The sequence below is a fragment of the Drosophila montana genome, unplaced genomic scaffold (genome assembly GCF_035044405.1).
Source record: "Drosophila montana isolate Dmon_TW-CO22-7 unplaced genomic scaffold, ASM3504440v1 contig_3216_1, whole genome shotgun sequence".
In the NCBI taxonomy this organism is placed as follows: domain Eukaryota; kingdom Metazoa; phylum Arthropoda; class Insecta; order Diptera; family Drosophilidae; genus Drosophila; species Drosophila montana.
In genome coordinates, this window is record NW_026998096.1 from 362,217 (window position 1) to 388,267 (window position 26,051).

At 36.5% G+C, this 26,051-nt stretch overlaps 1 protein-coding gene across 4 annotated transcripts in view; it reads left to right on the forward strand.

The window, feature by feature from the left end:
- Window positions 1–26,051, forward strand: part of TfAP-2 (transcription factor AP-2) — a 45,780-nt gene that overhangs the window by 6,077 nt on the left and 13,652 nt on the right. The window contains exon 1 of one of the 4 annotated variants that reach the window (XM_064688835.1): window positions 14,218–14,726. The exons of 2 other annotated variants lie outside the window; for them this stretch is intronic. In XM_064688835.1, coding sequence (XP_064544905.1) covers window positions 14,670–14,726 — 57 coding nt within the window. In that variant the 5' untranslated portion in view covers window positions 14,218–14,669. Of the gene's footprint in view, window positions 1–14,217; window positions 14,727–26,051 lie in introns of those variants that run through there. One more of the 4 variants, XM_064688837.1, reaches the window with a different exon arrangement.

Below are 26,051 nucleotides of genomic sequence, written 5' to 3' on the forward strand. Positions count from 1 at the left end.
CAAGTAGTGCGAGTGGCAGCGAGCGTCGCTTGGACGGCACGCATATGTTTTTCCAGGCGCAGCGGCGTCTTCTTCTTTGTTGCTTTACGGTTGTGGGTCGCCCGCACACCTGAGTGGGCGAAACGGAAAATCAACGGCAACGGCAACGGGAGCGGGAACGGGAACGGCAACGGAGGGCACTCGATTGCCCTCGGCTTGTGTTGCAAAACCCTAGACGAGCTGAACGGATACATTACGAAGGTCGGTCACGTGACCCAAAAGCAGTCATTTTAATTAAATTTATAAAAAAACAGTGCTGCGAAGTGGATAAACATGTGCGAGTGTCTTTTGTCAGCAAACAGAATGTTTTATCTGCCGCCGACCCATTCTAATAATATCGCTTACCAAAAAGGTATTAACTTGTGCTAAACTGGTGCAAAAAAGATGGCTCTTGGCTATCTACGAATGCTGACATACAGCTCAATATTTCGAAGTATTGCTCAAAGGATATCAAAGAGATAGTTATCCTTGTTAAATTATAGTTTGATTCATAAGTTGTTCGATATAAAGATACGGTATAAAATATAATGTTAGTAAAGTGTTTCCTCTTAAAAAATGTACTATTAAGATACGTCAAGATAGTAACAGGCAGATGGAAGCATCTTAGACCCCATAAAGTATATATTCTTGATCAGCATTAACAGCCGAGTCGATGTAGCCATGTCCGTCCGTTCGTCTGTCTGTCCGTCCGTCCGTATGTCCGTCCGCCCGTATGTATGAACGCAAGGATCTCAGAACCTATAAGAGCTAGAGGCTTGAAATTTTAGCTGTAGGTCCTCCTAGTGCCCGCCCAGATCGAGCTTGTTTCCGCTATTCGATAACTTGTTCCGTTTCCAAGTAATCGATATAATAATAGTAAAATCTTTCCTCTTAAAAAATTTACTTTTAAGATACGTCAAGATATTCAAATGGCTATTAAAAATTTAAAAATTATAATTTAAGCAAAATCTCTTCTCTTAACAAATGTACTATATACCCGAACTTGAATTTGTATATTTACACACTATAAATCAGTTGCGGGGTTAATTACTCTGCCACACGAACTGTTTGCAATGCGAAAGATCTTAACCAGCTCTTAATACACGTATTTACACATTCTCTAGCGCCGAGGTTATATGCGAAGAACAATTATATGAAATAAGGCTTGTTCGGTTCTTAAGTATGCATAAACAGGTATTCGTTCGCTTTCTTTCATGTGCATGTCGCTTGACGCCGAGTATTTACTGTACAGCTCACCAGCGGCGCCGGGACCTAAACTTTAACTTATTTAATGATTTATATTAATGGCGGCATATCATGTTTCACGCGTACTCAGTGTCCGTTCGCCAGCAAACCAAATTTGTCAGTGGGGGTCGGCACGCGCTCACCTTCCAATGAAGTTATCAGCCGGGACAGAAGAGTTCCAGGCGTGCCGAATGCCCCGAATGCCGCGAATCCCAAATGCGGCGGAACGCAAACTTTGCCATGCAATTGCCGGCTCTTCGATTTGATTCTTACTCGCAAAACTACACATGATTTTGCATTCCTTTAAATCAGCTGTTACTTATTTGGAGTCACAGTTGAAAGAAATATACAATATTTGCAAGTTGAATTAATAAATTATTTAAATTTGTGCTTAGACTTTAAGGAGAAGTTTTTGTTTCAACTAAAAACTAGAAGGAGGAGTTGCAAATCTTGGCGGGTTTACATATATTAACTCAATTTCCCGACAATGTCTGTACAGGCATTACATGATATAGTATTTGATTGCTCTTCATGAGATAAGTGCATAGTTACGTCAGTTTTAAAGAAGTTCTGATACAGGTTGGGTGGGTGTATGCATAAGGTTTTGCCCAAATCTCAGCACGAAGCTCGTAACTGGCAAGTTTCAGTAAAAATTCTTGAAAAACATAAAGAACGATTCTCTTTATGGCAGGTATAAGATATAGTGAGATAAGATATATATAGTAGCATATCATCGGGAAACTGATATTATAATTTGCATAGAAACGGACAGAGGGACATGACTTATGTTTTTGCAATCAAGCGAACAACTTTAAAGCAATGAAGAAATGTATTTAAATTATATATTGAAAATGTTAAATTGATTTGTATTATTTTAGTTTATATATTTTTTATAATTTACTATATATTCAATAATTTGTAATACCCTATGCAAGTTGTATAAAGAGAAAAAACTTTGCAATCTGTCGGGAATATTTTTATCTGTCTTACTTCAAGTCTAAGACTATGGATTAATAAATGTTTACTATTTGATAGTCTCTAATGGGCTTATACAAATACTTACTCAAAGTCTGGAGTTGTTTTTGTCATTTTCCTATATTTCCTCCACTATAGGCTTTGAAAGTTCCAACGATTTAATTTAGTTATAGACGCCGAATGCCATTCCAAATCTAATAAAACCCAACTCGACTCTGTCTCCAGCGCTGCTAAGCCCTGAAATAGAAGAAATGTATTCATCAGATGAATGATTGTTAATAATTTATATATTTTATAGAGTCATGTTTTTGAATGTAAGGTACGATATAACAGAGTATCTGTCTAAGGCACTGCAGATTGTTTTACCTTCGCACTTTGGCTTTGCACGCAGCATATATGTGTGTAAGTCTATGTAGATGGGTTGAAATATTTCTCTGCTCATCTGCATTGCGAGTGCTTTGAGTGTGCCTATCTCTTACACAATTTGCTTGAAGCACGGCTCAAGGCAGAAGAAAAAGTGTAGCATCGGCATTTGCAGCTCCTCTATTGTATCCCACACAGCAAAATATATGCACCTATAACTATACGCAACTGTTAAGCATCTGTTACGGTTTCGTGGAATTTCAATTTTTACGCACTTCTTCGACAATCTTGATGCAGAAACGCATCCTCAGGCGCTTTGCATACACACTCTATTCAAAATGTTAAAATGAGTATATATAGTTTTCTGCATTTCCAACGCTTTTGCAGCTAAAAGACTTTACATTTGCAAAATATACTTGTGACTAGCTGAAACGGATAGATTGATCAAATTTGACCAGACCCGAATGATCGCGAATCTCCATACTTGACAGATAGATATTGGAGCTTTAATAATTGAATGCCAACTCTCTTGTTTCCCATATTTACCTTTACAAATTTACAAATACACGTACTTATCTTCCTGAGACTTATACAGTATAGAGCATTGCTTCAGACTGCAATGTTTTTTGGAGTTCCTTTTCTTTGGATAAATATAATATATCTTTTGCATGTAATAAGGGAATATTGTTGTGAATGTTATTCTATATTTCTTCCAGCCGAATTTACCTTGTTTGTGCGATATGCTTTATTGCCTCAGTATCATATTTGTTTCCATTCATATATATCATATATATATACCATTAGCATAGATAGGAGCTAGGAAAACTTGTTTTCACTTCTGACACACAGTCATGTCTATAAGTTAGTACACTCTTCTATATTTTATTGCTCACTTGAGTCTTATAAATTGAAGAGTTAGAATTTTGGTTTCAATAGCATGCAAAATGTTCGTTCGCCTACCTGCAAGCTGGTTAAAGTTTTTGTATTGCAACAGTCAACAGCATGGCGAGAAACCTGTTATTTTGTTCTGTAAAGTCGAACCATAAATTTCTAATGATGATATTGATCCAAACATAAATCAATCTGCAGTCGACTGAACGCATATTATATGAAATTAAAATGATCGACGTGGAATGAAAGGTCTTTACGAAGGCGAAGGGACTTCACTTGAATATGCTTTATCGATATTTTTTCATTGCATATGATTTATTTTCCGTTTATTTTTTTTTACCATACGAAAATGCGTGCTATGCTCACAAAACTCATCGTGAACATTAATCGTGTGTAATATTCAGATACTAACAAAGTCAGATACTTCAAAGACTTGAAGGAAGATCGAATATAATATTTTGGATATGCCTAAATACATTTGATAAGGTGCATATTACGAAATTGAGATACAAAACACAGACATATATATCTATCGGATCTGCTTCGAAGTGAGAAAGAAGAAGTTGTAATTTGAGCTTAAGATACTTTTCGTGTGCTGTCATAAAAGTTTCGATACTTAAACGCGAGTAGATCATTTAAGGCTCGCCAATAATTAGTAGCCCCTTTTAATGATTTCATTGTCCAATTTATATACGTTAACGACCGAGCTGCGTTATTGTAGTCTGTGCAGCTTTTAATTTTCGGGATCATCAGCCGCCAATGTGGAACACAGCCATCCTTGGCATCCGTGCAAATACCAAGCGTGCGCCGCCGCCGACGCACTCTCTGAACGTTGCGCCACGCCGAGACGCCACATTCATTGCCACAGACATTGCCACAGACATTGCCGCAGCCAGAGCGACTGCTGCAGTTACGATTCGCTCGTTTTAATAATGGCAATTTCATTGGACTCCAACGCATTGATAATTTTCTCACATAGAAATAATTTCTTTTATCGGCTAAGAGAGGCGCCGCACGCAATTCGGCATTCAAGTTTTATAGCCTAATGAATACACATATCCAGCTACAGGTTCAGCTACAGGTCCAGGCTCGTAATCACAACACTTGCCTCTCCCCTTTACAAGTCTTCAGATATCTGGTTAAGCAGAGCACAACTTATAATATATGTTAATAATGGCGTTAATGTGCGGTACCTTTGTGTCTAACGGGCAGACTAGGCCCCATATTGTACATCAGGCATACACTAATATTGGCCATACATCATGTGCGCTCGCTCCCAGCCGAAGGCGATGTTCCAATTAGTTACAGGGACATCCTTAGGGAAAAAGTTGAGTCGCCGTCGTCACAAAAAGGGCAATTAGCACCGTGCGGAATAAACACATTTGTTTGTATGTGTATGCAATTTGGACTGCTCCAGTCGAGAGTTTCAGTCCAAAATATCGCAACACATTCTCTGCTCACATGCACATTCATTAGGTCCGTAGCTTAATATCGGGTCCTCGACTGCAATTTCTCTGTTAACATTTCTTTGGGCCAGAGAATCGCTTGTTGTCGAGCCTATTTGCATACTCGATGATAGGTCGTTAACCTCGTCTTGTGTCACTGTCAAAAAGTACATTACCTTATTTTTGGCTTGATCTTTAATCTACCTTTCAGATATGGCAGCTTTAGGTTTAGGCGTTTGACTCTGTTCCCCTATTGATCGAGTCATGTTCGTCTAGACCTTGATCGTAAAATGTTATCGTACTTTATTCTGTGAGTATAGCTCTGTTTATGTGTTGCACGCTTAGATCAAGATGGTTTACGTTTCCCCAAAATAAGTTTGGTCTTTAAGAAGTTATAGCCAAGATCTTTGGCGAATACACAATTTTGAGATCCTTTCTTAAGCTCTATGAATATTACGAATAGAACAACAAACACTGAAGTTATTTAGAAATGCATTTCTCATAGGGGAATATAAAGGAGTTACGAAGTTGGATACAGAGTTTGCTTTAGGATGTTACTTTCGTAATATGTTACATATAGTAAGTATACTAAGATTGGGTATTATGGCTTTTAAAATTTCAAATAATTATGATCCAACTTAAATTTAAATGCATTCAAAAGAAGACAATGTACCAGAAGCAATAAAATTAAACTGATTAAATTATTTGAGACTGGTTAGAATTATTTTAAAAATGGTTCTGACTTATTGCAACGCTTGAACAAATATCCTCATTAATGTTCGAAGCTTTATTGACTTATATTATTTAATAATTATTCGAAAATTAAAATGAGTTCAATCCAGCTTCTGTCTTATTGCAAAAGATGACCAAAGTTAGGTTTTTATTCAGTTTCTGTTTTATTGCTAATATTATTATTTTCATTAAGATCCTATTATTTCATTATTACTCGAAAGTTAAGTTTTTATTCTGATTCTGTCTCATTCTTTTTATTATTATTCTCATTAAAGTTTATTATTATTAAAAAAATCAAATACTTATTGTTTATTTAATTATTCTTATTAAAGTTAGCATTATTTCAGCGTTCCTCAAAGTTTAATTTATATTTTACTTCTGACTTATTGCAATGGACTAATGAATATTATCATTAAATTTCGAAGCTGTATTGATTCGCAATAAGTTTTATTATTCGAAAGTGTATTTTGCTTCCGTCTCATTGTTATTATTATTATTATTCTCATTAAAATTCGGATTTTTTTATCATTATTTGAAAGTGAAATTTACGGTCTGCATATATCATATTGGAAAGGACTTACAAATATTTTCATTGAAATTGAAAAAGCTGTATTAATTCATAGTATTTGAATTTGATTGGAAAGTTAAGTTTCTATGCTTCTGCTTCTGTCTCATTGTTATTATTATTATTCTCATTAAAGCTGTGTTATTTCATCATTATTTATATTATTTTCACTGAAGTTCAATTATTAATCCATTTTATGGGATGCCTATCTCCCCTTTCATATGTTCTTCAAAATAATAATGGACCTTGCACAAGTTTTGCGAAATAAATCAGTTGCATGCATATATGTATAATACACAAAATGTATGTGTGCAAAAGTGTTAGCGGTAAAATTAGCTCATACATTGATATTTGCTAAACTATACATATTGGGTCTTGGTACTTGGGTATTGGTACTTGGTACTTGGTACTTGGTACTACTTATGTAGCAGAAGAGTAATCCACAGCGGGTAAACACAGCTGCAGATGTTTTTTATCTCTCGGCCTCATATTTAAATGGACCGCTGGCAGCCTGTTGGCTCTTCTCTTTCGGGTTGCTGTTGGCTGTTGGGTTGCAAAAAAAAAAACAAAAATAAAAAAAAAAAAGTAAACGAAAAAAAAAAAGAAGAGCGGATTAAAGGTGCACACGAGCACAGCCGTAGGAAATATGCTGTAAACATCCGCCTGCTGCAACTGCAACTGAAAATACATACTTATATATATCTATACTTATATATATATATGTATGTGTACAGTGAAAACAGCGATGGCCAGCGCAAGGGGCTATGGCTACGGAACGAGCGCGCACATTTCCCCCGCGGCAATTGGACGTCGTGCAACATTGCAGCAGCCTTTTTGCAGTATTGCTTGGCTCATGGTCATGATTAGTGTGCCGTTGCCGTTGCCGTAGAAGCCGCCGCCGCCGCCGTCGAAGTCGAAGTCGAGGAAGAGAGGACTTCTGCTATTGCCGCGAAGCGACGGACGCATCTACCAAAATTTGAATCTGTCTGCAACTGAGGACTTAACGAATATGGACGAACTGGCCCGCGGCCGTTCGAAAATATTACCACACTGCACACCGAGCATGGTCTTGTGTATGCTATATGCATATTTGCTGCAGAATGTACTGAATTTGTAGTTACACATTCGAAATACTCAATCACAGGAGTATCCCTTGCATGCCTTGCTCTGTGCAACTTCTATGCCAAGTCAAAAATTACATCATAAGTTACATCATTTGCAGGCATTTCTATTAATTGATGTATGCATATTTAGTTGTTCTTTTTTGTTTGGGTATGTTTCATTTAGAAATCGAAATAAACGAATCCTAGATTAAGTTACAGGCCTAGCTTATGCATGAATCATATAGGATCCATTGCTTTTCAAAAGTAAGATTGATTCGAAAATATTACCACACTACACTGAGCATGGTCTTGTGTATGTTATATGCATATTTGCTGCAGAACGTACTGAATTTGTAGTTAAACATTCGAAATACTCAATCACAGGAGTATCCCTTGCATGCCTTGCTCTGTGCGACTTCTATGCCAAGTCAAAAATTACATCATAAGTTACATCATTTGCAGGAACTTCTATTAATTGATGTATAGATGCATATTTAGTAGGTCTTATTCGGGTATCATTCATTAGGAAATCGAAATAAACGAATCCTAGATTGAGCCTAGCTTATGCATGAATCATATAGGATCCACTATAATCCAAAAGTTAGTCTAGTAGATAAATACGTATAACCAAAAGAAAGTACAAATATTTCTTACAATAAAAAAATTTTAACATTTTCGCACGGCGGAAGACCCAACAAAGGAATCACCCTGAACCTATAATGGGTATATATCTACGAAATAAAGAATTGTATAAATTTACTTGAAAGCTTACTAAAATTATATTTATATCTTTGTTGTCACGATAAAATCTGACACCCATTTTGGATTTGACAGTCACCTTTCTTTTATTGTAATTAAATAAAGGTGCATTATATTTGTTTTATTCAGAATTGGGATAATTGTTCTATTTGCACACAATCATAAATTAAGAAATGTGTCAAAAAAAAAAAAAAAACACTGATAGATTTTATACTATTTCTATATAATGTTTACTTATTTAATTTCGTAAGCAAATATCAACATTTTACTTTTAGTTTTTTAATCACATTAATAATGGCCTAATAAATATGTTTATTAAAGAAATTGAAATAAATATGAAATTGAAGTAAATATGTAATAAAAGGAATTGTCGTAGGAAAAACCTAGAATTCGAAAAGTTCTGAGCTGCCAACCGACATAAACAATTTTATTCTGCAAACAAAACAACGGAGATTAAAGTTTAACTTCATATTTTAGGCAAAAAAAGTGCGAGGACATGTATAAATTAGATTTGTCTACCTGAAGATTAAGTTTCTAATTATCACAGTCTCAATTTCTAATAGTCATGTTCATCATTCGTCTTCTGTCGCTCGAAACTTAAAATATATTCTTTTTATCTTTCTTTTTATAAGCCAAAAGCTCCGTTTTCTTTAAAGCCATTAAATAATATTTAAATGAAAAATTTTCTAAACATTTCCAAGAGATAAGATATTATAAGAGCTAGAGACACCAAGGAAAGTCCCATTTTCGCTTATGATATAAGTGAGAACTGAAAGAGAGTTAACACAAATCTTCGCAAAATGTTTAGTGATTTAAATCTTTAATCTAACTGTTAAGGGCCGGGTTTCATCGATCTATTTAAAATATGGGTGATAAATATGATGTGAGAAATAGTTTGATCCTGTTGACTGTCTGTTTCGGCTCAAAGAATAAACTCATTCGTAATCCATCGAATTTCGGAACACCTGGCCCTTTCTTGAGATATTTACTATCACAACTTATATACATGCGATTTTTTTCCATAATTGATTACACTCAATCCGATCAGAAATCAATATCTTCCACAGACGAAGAGTTAGATTCATGTTACTTAAAGATTTCCTCAAGCAGAGTTCCTATAGGACAAATATTGTGTCCCTAGTTCAAGCGATTTGCCCGTAAATTTCTAAAATTATGCAGCTATTGCTTAAGTAAGGAATGGATTACAAAGTGTCTCTCAATTTCGCCGTAGTGTATATAAAATAAATATAGTAAAAACTGAATCCTGCCGCGATTATTATTAATTCATTTGAATTGTTCTCAAACACACTCGAGTTGGTAAAAATTGCTTAAATTTTATCATTTTATTCGAACTGTTTCTCGTCTCTTGATCGCAGCTCCCTTTTTGGTGATAGTATGCAGGTATGAGGCGCCATTACGCGGCAGCTAATTTGAGTGAAAATAAGTTTGGCATTCGCAAAAGTTAATAAAGGTATCGAAAGCACCAATTGCAAAAGTCGTGAGTCGCAGCACGCTAGCTAATTCCTCCTCCCCTTGTACATAGCTATAAGCTTGTGTATGTACGCGCGGATCAGTACATTATGGCATGCACACACACATGTGTGTGTCTGTGTGTGTGTGAGTGTGTGTGGCTGTGTGTGAGTGTCTGTGTGTGTAGTGCTTGTCCCTGCGCCTCTGGTACAGAGGCTCGAAACGGGTGCTCAGGTGCATTATCCAATTGCAGCGCTGCCGCGCCGGAGCTCGACCCTCCTCCACTTAGGCAGGCGGCTTGGCTTCATTGCAGCGGCACGATTTATGACTGCGGCTGCTCATTTGCGGTCGCGGTCGCGGCGCGGAGTACGATCGATGATCAGGCAGCCATTTTTTGTTACGATTCGGATTCGCGATACCAGATCCCTGCTCGCCTTGCCAAACAATATTGATTTTCAGTCTTTGCTGCCGTACCGCATAAATCGTGCTGCACACTGGGCCGCAGCCCAAGCGAAAGGCGTCTTGCATGTTGCATGTTGCATATACGAATTCTACATACACTCATACACACTAGCCAATGCTCTATACGCTTTTCCGGGTAGCCGAAAATGTCAGACAGAAGTTGAGTGTGGCACCAGTGTGCGACTTGGCAGCTCCATCTAGCGAGCCGGAGCACCCAATTTAGGATGAGGCCAAAATGCTGCTGCCTCGGGTGCAACTCGTGAACGCCGCAGGATGTTCATGACTGCCGCCGTGGCTGCTGTCGTTCGTGGCAGTGATTGTAAATGATTCTTTATCTGGTTGCAGTGCGGCACAAATGCGCGTAACTGCAACACAAATACACACACTCACACAGACGCAGACGGAGACGGAGACACACATCGCCTTTACACACACACAGATACACATGCACGCAAGCTTATGTCTCATATAATTATTCCTTTGCTGTGCGAACATTAAAGTAGGTTAAAGGTTTTTTCAAACCTTCGACGTGAATTGATAAACGAAAATCTCCGAAACGTAAACATCGCATGTTAGACTAAACGAGTCCATATGTGCTCGACTAGCTGATACCCTCTACAAAGTTTCGAAATACTTTAAGAAATTTCTGCTTATGGAAAAACCAATGACAAAAGCAAACAACAAAGGGTTTATCATATATAACTATTCCTATTTTCAAAACACAATCGACATTCGAGTCGGTCTAAAAAAGTCCATCTGTCTAGATAACCTATTACTGATTCTTTTATTATATTTCTCAGCCTAATTTAGTCGTATTGTATGTACATATTCCAACAACTCTTGGGACGTATGTTTTCATAAAACATCTCAAATATAAATAACAGTTTGAATACTTCGCCTTTTTCCAAAAAATATTGTAATCAAAGGATTTTTAATATACATGTACTCATATTTAACCTTATTTTCTCAATAATGATCCTCTTCCAAAATGTTAGGCTTCGGCAGGAAGAAGGACAGCTTTTAGACATATTAGACTATGCATGTACATATGTTAGGGCAGTACAGAGTATCTACAATTCGTGCAGTCTAGACTAAAGCATTCGTACATATTTTAGTTAAAAGCCTAAATGTACATTAGCGGATATTCCACGGCTTTGCCCGGGCCAATTTCTGCTTGAGCCCCAATTCTCAAATAATATTTTACTTTTAGAAAATGTAAAATGATTTTGTAGTAGATCGAATGAACAACCTTAATTAGGAGCACAATTCCTTAATCGTATGTAATAAAGAGCTTTAAAAATAAGCTTGATGCTGAAAACTAAATTTTTGCAAAAACAAGTTTATAACCTCATTTTTCACCTATCAAACGTGGATTTTCCAGTAAGTGTGAAAAACGTCTTAAATAAATTTCTCTAAAGCTGTAAGGAAATAAATGGCCCATCCACAAACGTAAGAGCTAGAAAGCTAAAATTATTTCTGGGCTGACATTATGTGAGGAAGGCGTACGCTACGATAGGGCTTTGAGAATTCCACCCGCAAGTGTGGAAAATTAGTGGAAAACGTAATACGATCGGCATAAAACTCATTTTCAAAGATCTATGTGAACATTTTTTATTGAGACGTGTGTCACACGGCCTTCTTGAACGATGAATGTGGATCAAAAGTTGAATGGAAAAAGTTTTGGTTGTAAGCTTTTTTGCAAAGTTCTTTATTGAAATTCCTGTACCTGAGTGGAAATTAAGTTTGTTTGACAAAGTTGTAAATTACGTCCAATCGAATCGTAACTTATTTTGAAAGATTAATATAAAAATGTAAAGGATAAATGTGTTTTCGGCAGAAAACGGAAAGCGGTAACTTTTTCGGTTTCAAACTCATTTTCAAAGATCTTTGGGAAAATTCATCTGAGACGTGTTTCAAACTCTTGAAAGAAAGATTATCTTTCGATTATTACGAGACTTCCAATCTCATTTTTACATATCAATGTAAAATATAAAGAGACACTTAAGGATAGTATGGTTAACTTACATTTTCCACATGTGTGATATGAGTGTAAGATCGATGTTAAAAATTCCCCGGGAAATGTCAGCTTGTCTAGCATAAATTAATGCATAACATATAGAATATGTGCATTTGAGATAAGGTCAAACCAAGATAACGAAAAAAATTGAGGAAATATGAAGAAAACTTTTATTTTTGTGGGTTTCTTGATAAAACTCATCATTGAAACTTTCGTTACGATTAAAACATTTCATGAAAAAATAGGTTGGATTTTTGATATAGCTAATATGGGAGAAATATTTCACTATTAGAATATTTTGTATTTGTTTACTGTTCCCAGTTTTTTGATTTTACTTTTCTTTGGGGAGGTTTTGTAATAAAGTGGGATGACTATAACGTTCTGATCAATATTTGCGAGGTTTTATTAAAGAACTATGTGTATACTATTATTGTATGTATCCAGCAGAGAAGTACATGGATATGTATGCAACTACAGCTTAAGCTAAAAGTATGTATACATTATGTATGAGAGATTAATTTAATACACCATTTACTATATAAATAAATATGTATATATATATATATATATATTTGTGTGTGTGTGTGTGTGTATGTGAGTATGTATATATTTCCCTACTCGCATCATTTTTGACATAATCACTCTGTGATGCTGTGTAAAATAAAGCCCAGGGCGAATATGGTAGGGCACTCACCACTGGCAAAACACATTGCCAAGCGTCCAATGCCGAGTTTTTCCCAGTAGCATAAGTTACACCCCTGAGGCCAAAGTGTGCTGGCAACCCCAGCTTTCCATATTTATGTACATGCGTATGTATTTTGCAACCACTGTGCTTATGTACTCATCTACTCGTGCAATACACACAAGCATTAATATAAGCCGTATGTACGTATGTGTGTATATATGTGTATGCACACATATCCACTTAAGCACATGTGTGTGTGTGTTTGTGTGTAGATATGTCTATGTACATATGTTTGTATATGTATCTATACATATACATATAACAGCGAGTATGTGTGTGTGTGTGTGTGTGTGTGCACATGTGCAGAGGCTGCGCTGCCGACGCAACGGCGATGCCGCTGACGCAGCCTCTGGGTTCGGCCCATTGTCTAGTAGTCAGCTTGAGGGGCGTGGTTTCCGAAAATATAAATGGCTGTGGCTGCGGCTGTAGCTGTATCTGATGCTGTTGCACGCTTTAACGTGAACACGAACACAGCAGCAAACCGAAACGAGCACACGCACACATACATATCTTATGTGGTATTGGTGGCCGCAAAGATTTTTACAGCCTGCTCTCTCTTATAAATGTTACTCTTCGCTGCAGCAGCGCATGTTACAAATGCTCTTTACATTATAAGACCAACCGGTATAAGTGTCTTATATTTATTTTACTTTTTGGGAAATAGAATTTATGTTCGAACTTTATTAATTTATGGAATAAAGTCCCGTTATCTATGTAATGAACCAAGTGTGTTGATTTTATTTACAATTTAGATTCAAATTTGAAACCATTTAAATCGGTTTTAAATGCATCAAAGGCGCTTGTAACAAATCAAATACAAGATCTAAGGATGTCTGATAGTTTACTCTTAATAATCTCACTTCTTTTGGGGCAACACTATTTATGTTTTTTAAGTATAGTTTGAACCGAATAAAGTCACGGTTATTTTTCTGGCTCAAACCCGCATTAGGCATGTGCTTTGATTTACCGGACTGACAAAATCTAAGGCGAATCAGCTTGAAGGGGTTTCGGTTCTCAACCGGTTTGCAGCATGCACATTGCTCTTTGAAACTCTTCTGGTTTTGGCTCTTAGCTAAGAGAGTTTTTGAAAACCTGCTCCGGGGAGGGTCAGCGCCTTAATGTGCCTGTATGTGTGCGAGCGGCGAACGGTCTTGGGCATTTAATAGGTTTTTACGCACATGTACGTAAATGTAATGTGTGTATGCATGTATATGTGCATGGCTTTATAGTGTGCGTGGCTGTTGTGTGTATGTATGCGTGCTTCTGGGTGTGCGTGTGTGTGAGTGTGAACACATCTGTATTCGAACGGCAGCATCGTCAGCATCGGAGCACATCCCCTGAAGGTTTTTACGTCCAAACAGAAAAATTTAGTTCAGTCGAGAACTACCGTCAGTGGCTGCGCCAAGGCAGAAGTTTATTTGCGGGTTTTTTTAACGTAAAGCCAACTAAATATTATGCTGTGTGTTCGACATTTCCAACGATTGCAAACAGCCCGAGAAATAATTACGCTTTTCGTTCGATTGTACGCATCCACCCACGTCTACCCAGTGCACCTGTAATTGCAATCACTTTCACTTCGGATAAGTGACACACACACACACACACACACACACACAAATATCACCTGCGGTGTAACATATTTAAATATATATAAATATATCTGTGCTTTCTACAAATAAACATTTATATAAGCATGCACTCATATGACTTATAGTTGCCTTATTCAGTGCCAAATAAATCTATCGCCTACTGAGCAATTGTACCTGTTTCCTATTCGAAAAGCGCGAAGTGTTCAGTGAATAATCGAATATATATATACTCTATGTAACCGCAATCACAATCTGAATCGGAATCTACCAGAACCAGAGAACAAACAATAATGCATATCTTACACCGGACCAATGACCATCAATTTGAGGATCAAAAATTTATGATGGTAAGATATTTCTTGATTCCTTGCAAGGATTCCCCTGTCAACTGGCCCGCTCGTCCGTGGGATCTGCTTAGGTACCAAGGAAACGTACCCACTGACCAATTACCTGTCAGCTAGAATCAGTGTATCAGTGTATCCGTACAAAATACTTTAACTTCAACTCTGTGATATTGAAAGTCAATGGCGGGGGGAGGGGGGGCTGTGTGTGATCTCTGATTGACATCAAAATTTCATGCACGCAAGCACTCAGCGTAATTACCATACCAAGTCCAAGTAAACCATGTCTGCGATCCGAGCAGATTGATTACCATAGCCAAAGCCCAATTTATAATAATAATGGACGCACTTAACCCTGGAGTTTTGCATCTCACAAAAGGGCAGGCTTTTCCATCAACACCAAGTTCTTGTGATCTGCTTAAAGCTTTCGAAAATCCTTTTGAAATAAATATTTTCGAGACGTACTACTATATAAGATGAGATACAACATGCATCTACAACTATCTGTATTTTATATAGTAAATAGTAATGGAAACTTCTTCATTTGAAACTTCTTTTATCTGCGAATGATTGCGGAAGGATCTTCCCAGCAGAGGAACAGCACATAATCCTGGAGAATACCCATGTGGAAGAATGTGATACTAAGTTCATAATAATCATATTATTTGCTGTAGTTGTCTGAAAAACTGATCCATTCAATTTTCAACAAATAGGTATATTTTGAAATGTGCAAGTCAAAGCGATATTTCCTTATTGCATATATATACACATATTCCTAATCGGGACTGAAAGTTGTATCCTTCTTTATGTGAACGAGTCTTTAAGGTTTGCGACTGAAAGTTGGTCGGATCGGAATATCGTATGATATCATAGAGTTCACAGGAATAACATTTATTGAGTTGTATATATTTGTGTAATGCATAATATGTGCCTGCAACATTTCGACAAGCTGAATTTCCTTCAGCCCATTCATATATAAAACTGTCTCTCAGTTTTTAATCTTTGTTTGTTAAACTTAACATAGATCTTTCTCATCTCATTTTGCCGAAGATAGTCTGTAGATCAGAGTCGACCAGATCAGATAACTATATTATTCAGCTATCAAGGAAAAGATCAGGGAAAACGGAGATTTTGTATAAAATAACTTTTCTACTTCACAAAAGTGTTTCGGGATTAACTACGCATTAATAATTTCTGCAACGTTTTATCAAGTCCCGCATTTTTAGGTTTTGCTTGGCAAAGTATAGAAATATATGGGAAACCCGTTATGTATCTACAGGTGTATATAATCTTGGCAAACCGAAGATAACTGCAATTTCTGGTTTGGATTGGCATTTTAGGACAGATTTTGAAACACTAATAAAAATTTATTTAACAAAAAGTTACTTTATAATTTACTATTTATTAAAAAATGTTTTTTTTAATGAACATTTAGAAAATTTTGGCTTTTGCTATCAATTTTTTTTTGACAAGTTAAAGAATAGTTTAACTAACGTAAAAAGAAAGAAAGCTTCGCATATTGAAAAGCTGGGAGTACTGTGTGTCTTCTACAAAACTATCTTAGACATATTAAAGCTATAGTATATGGCGGATTCGGACTGCTTTGAGATATAGATATACTGTTTGGAACAATAAGATCTAAGTCAATGTACCTTGATTTAGCAGAGAGACGATTTGATGTTGAGAACAAATGTACTTTATGTTTTCTTCGTACACATTAAAAAATCCTCGGCTGGGTATAAAAATATATTTATATATTTTTGCTACGTTTTCTAACTATTGGTGAAGTGTATCCAAAGAATAGATGAGGAGACAATTAAGGACACATATAACAAGACCGTGGCTTAGCGAGGCTGGCAAATAATGTCGGCAGGATCCAACTTTTGACAAGAGTAAATAAAGTTCCTTAAAGCAAATGTTGCTGTCAGTTTTAAAGACAATAAAAGTATCTTTATGTGTTTAACTACTCGATAATAAAATACAAAAAATACTTAGCAAGGATTTAGTTGCATATCCCAATGTGTATTAGTTAAAACATTCAACAAATTCAAATTTGATATATATAAAATGTTGGCATATTCCACACTAATAATTAAGACGTGCAGATTGTATATTTTGAATCTTTTGCAACTCAGGTATATTGTGTTATGTCTAAGCAATCACCTGATTGGGGAGGAACCTGCAAAGTGTCCCTTTCTTCCACTTTTTGCCAGTAGATTTGGGTGAGGAGACAGACGGACCACAAGACTCCCTGCCTTGGTCCAAGTTACGGAAGTATCAAGGGGTCCCGATCGAGGACCTTAGCTTGGAATAGATTGATTTTCCTCCAGTTGTGGATGCATAAAGTTCCATAAAGTTGGTTTGCGTAGCAACAAACTGCAGCTAGTGGGATTTAGTACAGCAAAAGCTTTTAGCTTTTGGCCTTTTTTTTCATGGACTGAGAGCTGCTGATCACCGTGAAGCGAATAAAAGTATGGAGACACGCACATTTGCTGCTGCTAAAGCTATGAGAGCAGAGTATCTAAAAGCTTGGAAACGAGCAACTTGCGAAGGTTTTTGCTTGTCTAGAGTTTAGGGTATGACATGGAAGGCAGTTGGACTTAGTTCGTGCGTCTGGAGCTCGCATTGGCTGCGTTTATCCACCCCCATTCAATTAGTGAAATTATATGGTTTATCGGCATTCCAGGAACTTTTTTTGATCCCAGCTCAAAAATATAGGACCAAATGACGGGGCAAGGGCCAAAGATCACAACAACAAAACAACTAAAACAAAAAGACACAAAAAACACAACAAAGAGGCAGTGCAAAAGTCATCGCCCACCAAAAAATCAGTTCGCATAGCCGTTGAAATGGGTTAACCGAATGTGTTAGCGTTATCTGCCGCAGTCTCAGTTAGTCTCAGTTAGTCTCAGTTCGTCTCAGTTAGTCGCAGGTATAAGGTTTGCTCGCGTGATGCGTTGCCAAAATAATTTATGAGATTGAAGCACAGCAGAACTCAGCGTAGCGCCCAATTTGCGTGCGATCTTTCATATCTGCGCAACTGCAACAAACTGATAAAAAGAATCGAAAGTTTTTTTCATATACATATATATATATTTTTTAGCCATCTTTCTCCGTGGTTCCCAGCACAGTTTGCTTTGCTAGGCACTTAATTGCATATGAACACACTGAGAAAAAAATATATATATTTATTATTACTATTTATGTCCTAATCGAAGGACTACACTGCAAGGATTTCCCTTAATAGGGCTAATATTTAAATTTTACTTTATCATAAACTTTCACAAACTCAACTATTATCTACCCATGTTTACTTTGTGTGTTATTATGTTTATTATTTTTAATATTTATTATTATTATGTCTATTATTATATCTAATTAATGGATTGTTGCTATTCGATTTAAGATCTTGTGGAAAAGGCAAAGGCTTCTTCTCTCTTGCCAGTTTAATCATTTTGCAAACCTTTTTATGTATTTTATATTAAATTTTTATAGTTGTATTTATTATTTACTTTGCGAAAGTTGGAAAATATTTTTATTAAATATAAAGCGAAATTCTGTCGACTTAGCAAAGCATTCTGTTGATCATAGAAAATAATTTAACTTGGAATAACTTTTCAATTGGCCGAAAATTCGGTTCATTCGTCCCGCTATAAAGCTTAGATATATAATTTGAGACAGTTTGTCTCGACTTAAAACCAAAATAAAATATTCTCTAGAGTGAAATATTTCTTTAGAAATAAGCTTAAAGAAACTCAAACCCATTTTGATTGGGAAAATATTTAAATGTAAATTTTTACTAAGATTTACTTACAATTAAATTATTTTTCGATCAACATTTAATAAACTTTGCAATAATTATTTAATTGTATAATGTTTTTAATAGTGAATATATCTTTATATCATACAAAATACTCAAGCATTGAAATATTTTGGAACCGTGAATATAATCCGAGATTCTATGTACCAATTTCTATGTGTTTAGCTCCAATAAGCTCCAAGAAAGGTAAAAAAAAAACCGATCTGTGAGACGTGCTCAAAACTCAGGAGATGTGAATTTACTTAAGTCATAATAAAATAAAATAGATTTGTGCATATACTATTACGAGAAATGTATTGATACGGAGAATATAGAACGATCTTTCGGATCATTGAAAAATCAGATATTTGAATTGTCCAGAAATAAACCTTTAGCTTTGAATGCAGTTGTCAAACAAATTTGTGTGTGCTTCCGATTATTTCTAAACAGTTTTAAATATAATTTTTTATAAATTTAAATAACTACTAGACATAGACATTTGACCTTTGCATTTTTTAAATATTTGATTAGCTGGCTCAGCTAATCCATATATTGGAAATAAATATGTATATTTTCATGCTCGCAGCCAGTCAAATCCCAAGCGAATATGTCTGGGACGATGGACATAGTTTGAATTGCTATTTACAAAATTTGGTTAATAATTTATAACTGTATCCTATACTGAATAGATAATTGGAAATACATATATTTGGAAATTATACGCCCTGCTGGAACCGAATAAAGTAATTATTGAGAAAAATAATAATTGGGATTGATTTTATGTGGAGCTAAAAGAAAGTGTCCAACATAACAATGCAGAAGCCTTAGAAGCAGAAACAGTTTTTAAAATCTATGTAAAAAAGAAAACAATATGCAGCAGATAAATATATCTTAAAGCATTCAAATAAAACTTGTTTTCTACCAAACCAATTTCATGGGACATATTTAAGATAGCGCACCCTACTTCTACACTAATCTGTCCAACAACTTCTTCGTACACTTGGTGTGGGCGGGATCGACTGAAAAATTAAACGTCATATCGAAAACTTTTATGTCTTTGAAGCCAATTCAACCTAAGTCAGAATAGGATCAACATTATATGGGCAAGTTTAAAAAAGGTGCCGTATGAGGAGATAGAAAGGATATCTTCGGCACGCCGAACATTTGTCTACTGTAGATATGTGAGAATATTGTAGCTTGGAAAATAGAATATTTGGTCATACAAGAACCATACTTTTCCACCGATCGTTCCTATGGCAGATATATGATAGAGTGGTCCGATGTTGATTAGATTTTGCATCTAGAAGAATAGTGAAACTCACAAATGCTCATAAATATCTTCACTTCATGACAAAACTATAGTACCCTCTACAAGGGTATGAAAGTGGAGAAAAGGGATTTTCATAAATCGTTATAACTTGGGTAGTTTACCCCTGATTTTGGAGTTCTATATGTCGACGTTTTTTACTTCTCCAAATTTTAAACAGTGTTCAAGTTTAAATTTAGTAAAAAATAGGTTACGTTTTTTTTGCATTTTTCGTAATAAAATATTTCCCAAACTATTCTATAAAATGCAAAGGGCTTTATTGTTGCTAAATCTATTGGCTTTCCACTGGGGAAATCGGTTGATACCTACGAAAGTTATGGCGACTATAGTCAGCCATTTGGAAAATTTTTTTTTAAAAATAAACCCTTGTCTATAAAAAATGTTAAACAATCCATTTTAATTAAAAGTGCCCCAAAATCCATCAGAATATGTCAGTTGCATCAAACGTGTTTACAAAAACATGTTGCACAGTGTGAACTAATAAAATAGTTTGCCATGTTGACCTCTGTTCTTGTTTTGACTGCTGCAGTTGGTTAAATGCAAAAGGAGAGGGAAATATATTATAATTTGTATACGGATTCGCGGATGCGATGCACAGATTGGGCGCAAAGACGAGTAGATGTTATTGTATGAATATGTAAGTGCCTCGCATCAAAATTGATTTCATTTGCAAAGAGGAAATTAAAAAGTCCACTCAAAATGAAATTGAAACGCAAGATAAATGTAAATTTGCGCAACCTGGACGCGAACTGCGAACCGCGAATTGCGAACGATAGCAAGTGTCGAAACTGCGGCGTGTGTTAGGCTCGTGGCAAAGCACAAGCTCGGCTTGTTTGGGCCCGTTCCCCTTAGCCCCTCACCCCCCCCCCCCATTCCCCTTTCCCCCAGCCCGGATCACCCAGCACCCATCGCCCATCGCCCAACTCCCGTCCGTTGAGAGGAGCAGCGAATGCATCTCTGCACTGCAGATCGCAGTTCTTTTCTTTCCAGTTTGCCGTTTAAGCCGGTCTCCTCTCTGCTGTCTGCCCTCGTCTCCGCATCTCCCCTCTCCTCCCTCTCTCTCACCTCCGCCGTCTGGCTGAGCCTACCTGGCTGAGTGGCTGGTTGGCTGGTTGGCTGGCAAATAAATTTGTATTCTGCTATTCGTCATAAACCTGCTAGAAGAGCAGAGCCACAACACGGCCCGTCCATGGGCCTCGTCCCTCGATTTTCACTTGATCCAGAGCCGTGCGTATATCCCGCTTGAATACGTTTATGAATGAGTTTTACTACTTCATTAAAAGCCAGATGTCGGCCTCGTCATTCGACAGTGGGAGTGAAAGGGGCAGCTGGCAAAAAGCCGAAGACAGTCCAAGAATGAAGTCGGAGTCGCGGAGTCGCGGAGACGGAGACGGAGTCGCGGAGACGGAGTCGCGGAGCCGGGAGAATCGCGAGCGTAATAAACAAAAATCGATTATCGTTCTGCGCGTATTTTCATTGTTGTTACGAATATTATATTTAGAGCTTGAACGCTTCCTTCTGCATTCATTTAATTTATAGCCGAAAACTCTTTCGGCCCATCCGGCAGCAGATCCGTGTGTGTGTGTGTGTACATAGTTGTTGTACCGGACGTCCAGTCGATGAGCATTCCATACCAAAAAGACAAAAGGTCAACGCTTTTCTCTCTTTCTCTTTTATATTCAAATTACCTGCCAGGCATTGATAAGCATTCGATGCAGCCAACCACAATTCACGAACATATGGGAAATCGATTCACTTTGTTAGTCAATCTTGTGGAAAAGACTTTTGATATGAACTTTAACGTTAGGTGAATGGGAAGTGGCCATATTCACGGAGAATCTACAATAGGAAGATTGGGGTATTTACCTTCCAGGCATGGATAAGCATTTAATGCAGCCAACCAGAATTCACGAACATATGCGGAACATGTGGGAAATGGATTCACTGTGAGATTATACGTTAGCCAATCTTGAGGAAAAGACCTTAGACTTATTTGTTATAAGTCAATATGAACTTTAACTTTAGGTTAATGAGAAGTGGACATATTCAAGGAAAATCTACAAGAAGAAGATTAAGGTACATCTAGCTCAAAGATTTCTTGACCCAATTTCATTGGGTTCATGGTAAACGAATCTAAGCCTAACCCTACTTCAACTTTAGCTGGATTGGGAGTGGACATATTCAAGAAGAATCTACAACAGGAAGATCGGGGTATATATTAGTGAAAGATTTCTTATCCCAATTTCATTGGGTTCATGGCAAATAAATCTAACCTTATCCCTACTTCAACTTTAGCTGGATTGAGAGTGGATATATTAAAGGAGAATCTATATAAGGAGCTTGGGCTATATCTAGCTCAAAGATTTCTTAACCCAATTTCATTGGGTTTTAGGTAAATAAAGGCCAAGCTGGAATAATCCTCAATTCGAATTATGTAGTTAATCAAATATTTCTTCAAATACTTCCCATTCATGTTCTATATAGAATTATATAGTTGTTATATCTTGCACAGTTGAAGCCTGCGCAGGAAGATTGTCATCGGGGCGCGCGATTCGTGGCAGTCGGGCAGTAATAATAAATTTGGCCAAAACCAAAGACACTCGGAATATTAGAGAATGGCCAACATGGATGTGCTGTGTAGTTGGCTAATTGGCGGTTCGGGGAATATAGTTGGCCTGGCAGCAGCCGAAAGATTGGGCAAAGGCATCCGCGAAACAGTCGAGACTTGGAACATTTTCGTTTAAGTGGAACGATTTGATGCAGTAATTTTGGTAATAACGGCAACAGACGCTTGCCAATTTGAGGGGCACAGCTACTGTTTAACTACTCCAAATTGTTGCGTCATTGTCGAGGAATTTCGATTCGTTCTCTCTCTCTCTCTCTCCCTCTTTCACTCTCTCTCGTGAATTCCCTTCAGCCTAATCTGTGCTCCCGCACTTACACCTCGCAATATTAATTGCAATTTTTGAGAAACAAATTGTTCCGCGCAGGTGCTAATTTATATTTTTTATTTTTTTTTTTGCTTTGGTTCAGTAATCTGTTGAGCTGGGCAGAAGACGTATTAAGTTGATTGTGAATTTGTCAAAAATATGTTGTTGCAATTTGACAAACTTGATTTAGTTGCAGTCCGAATGGACTTTTGATTGTAGTTTTGTGTGTAACCTGTTATACTGTTGCTTATCTTGCAATAAATAAAAGTATCTATGTATATATATATATCTCTGTTCATCTAATGCAAAGTCTAGAGTAGCTCTAAAGATACCTTTCTTTGCGCTGTAAACTGTAAATATAAGAGCTACTCTATATAGATGTGTCAAAATACAGATGCCGAGGAGTATAAGATAGAAGTATAAGACACATGTTGATTAGTAGTATTAAGGAATTATCGATGGCTGAGCACAGCGCACATGGAGAAAACTGCAGACACAAAAACTCATTAAAAGAAAGTATAAATTTTAAGTATATACAGTTTATCAAATATAAATAATAATCATTAATAATCAAAGTCATGGAATGAATGAAAAAACCATCCCGACAAATAAATACATTTTGTGACATGTCTGATTCGGCTGTGTCGGATAATATTATAAAATAACTATCAATATATAATATAAATCATTTAAACTGATCTAGAATCGATCGTCATATATAGAATCGTTTGGTGAGAAACAAACTTAACGAATTTATAATTAAAAGAATATATATTAATAATGTATTTCTGGTAAAAAGCATTTAAAGTTTACATGGCACAGAAATAATGTAAGACGTGTTTATATCTGCATCATACATATCGCCAAATATGTTCTACACTCTCTTACTGACCAACTTTCAACTTTCCAGCTCTACACTTAAAAGCCATAATAGAAATATGTAAAATATGTGGCTCAAAATAAATGTTATCATGAAGTAAATATCGTAAAAGTTGCAAAATCAACCTCAACGTCAGCAGCAACACGAATTATCCAGTTACATGTTGCTGCCCCTTGAACTATTGACCCAAACCCGAAAGAAGCTTGCTGTTCTCTTACACAGTTAACTGCTTATCTGTCATATACACTGCTTAACAGACACTGCTTGGGCGCCTCGAAATTAAATGTTTGAATTCTGTTAGATGATGACAAAACAGAGGCCTTAAATTCCCATTCAAAAAATAAAGTACTGTACTTAGATACTTTCAATTGATAAGTTTAGTATTTAAATTCAATAACTTAATAAAAGTCTTCCCATTTGTGTAATATTTAGGCTTTTAAATTATTAATGAACTAGGCCTACTTCTTGCGCCATCTATTGTTCACATAAGCAATAATAAGGGATAAGGTATTTACATTGTAGCTAGAGGGCGCTATGCGTAACAAAAAATATTTTACAAAAGCGGCGCATTTCACAATGTGCTTGTCTCCTTCATAAAATAATATTCAATCACAATTCAGGATGAACAGAGTATTGGGCAGTTACTCCTTCTTCCTTTAAGTTAAGGCTAGAGGCTAGGCACTACCTGTTACATTAGCATCTCGAAAAAACATCTACTAATATGCAAAACAAGATTGCAAAACGGGTTTGAGCCGAACCGGTACGAACCAACTTTAGCAAAAATTTTGCGATCCAAGTTATGAACCGATACCAAAGTTCCCGATCATGAAAAACCTGGTTCACAAACCGAACCAGCAGCCATTTTCTTCGTCTTGTAGCCTTGGTGGGAATCTTACCTGGAAGGATTCAATCGGATAATACAGACAGCTTATATTGAAAGAAATGAACTAAAGCCCGTTTGAAGCCGGCATTGTCTGGCCAATATCTTAAATTTTATTGGTTTGTGCTTTATGGGCCATTAGATGTTTTGCTGTGAAAGAGCAGAATTTTCTTTGCATTGTTGTTTCATTTGTTAGCCAACTAGTTATAGTCAGTAACTACTAGAAACGGGTAAAGCATAAATTGAATATTTTTGTATATTCTTGCTCAACATTAAGACGGAAGCATCGCCTGGGGTCGATGTCCGTCTATCTGTCGTATGCGTACGCTTTATAGCAACAGGCTAAGAGACCATTAAATTTTCGATGATCATTTGACGAAATTCGAAACTAAATCAACTCATCCGTCAAAGACTGCATAAAATGTGAACTAAGTAATAAATAATGTTAACAGATTTATTTCCACCACATTTTAATAATCAACGAGGTTCTTTATTAGGGAATTCCCCAGTGCTCAGCCTCACACCATAGCTTCCTATTTGACTTATATCCATTTCATATAAGTGCAGCACTTACAGCAACAATTGTCTTATAAATATGTACCTTATTTGGGCGTCATTCAAAAAGAGTTCCCCAACAAAGCAGATGATGCTAATCATAGTCGTATTGACTTTCCTATGCATACTGATTAGGAATCTATGGGATTTATTCTGGGCAATGGGGTTATCTGGGTAGTTCACAGCAACATTTTGGCGCTTTGCTTGTGTAATAGAAAAAAATGCAGACTTTGGAGTCAAAGCTCTTTTAATGACAATTGATCATTGGCGAGTGGATAGCATTTCATTAGAATACCATGTGTAGTGCGCAGTTATGTGTGTGTGTGTATGTGTGTGCTTGTGAGTGTGTTGCGTGTGTGTGTGTATTTATGTTTCGTTCTGCACACACTTGAGGTGGAGGTGAAACTATTTCGACCTGTTCAACAGCTTCCAACTGTCTACCTGTGCCTTCAGAAACCAGCCAGTCAGCCATTCCAACCTTTATAATTTATTTATTTATATCTTGAATTACGGTATGGGAGTATTGACCACCAGTGTAAATTTCCAATTTCAGCATATTCACGACTGACAATAGCGCACAATTCAAAAACTCGTGTGATTGAAAACATAATACTTAATACCGACGAATCATAAAAAGTCCAACACAACACACCGAAGCTTGCATACTCGTACCGCTCGATATCAATGTGCAGAAATTACCGGTTCACAATTTCAAGCTATTCCCCAGACTATACTTTAATAATTTTAGTCAGTTAGCGGTTTTTTGATTGATTTCCCTATATAGTATAAAATATGTTATATGTATAAGTGTAAGAGCAAGGGATTGAACCAAAAGCTGGGAAACCTGGTTCACGAACCGAACCCTTAGTTTAAGCAATGGTTCGAAACACGAAAGATATATCTCTTTTGTTTAAACAAAATTTTGATGAGTATTAAATAGGAGTCGCTGCTGAATTCAAA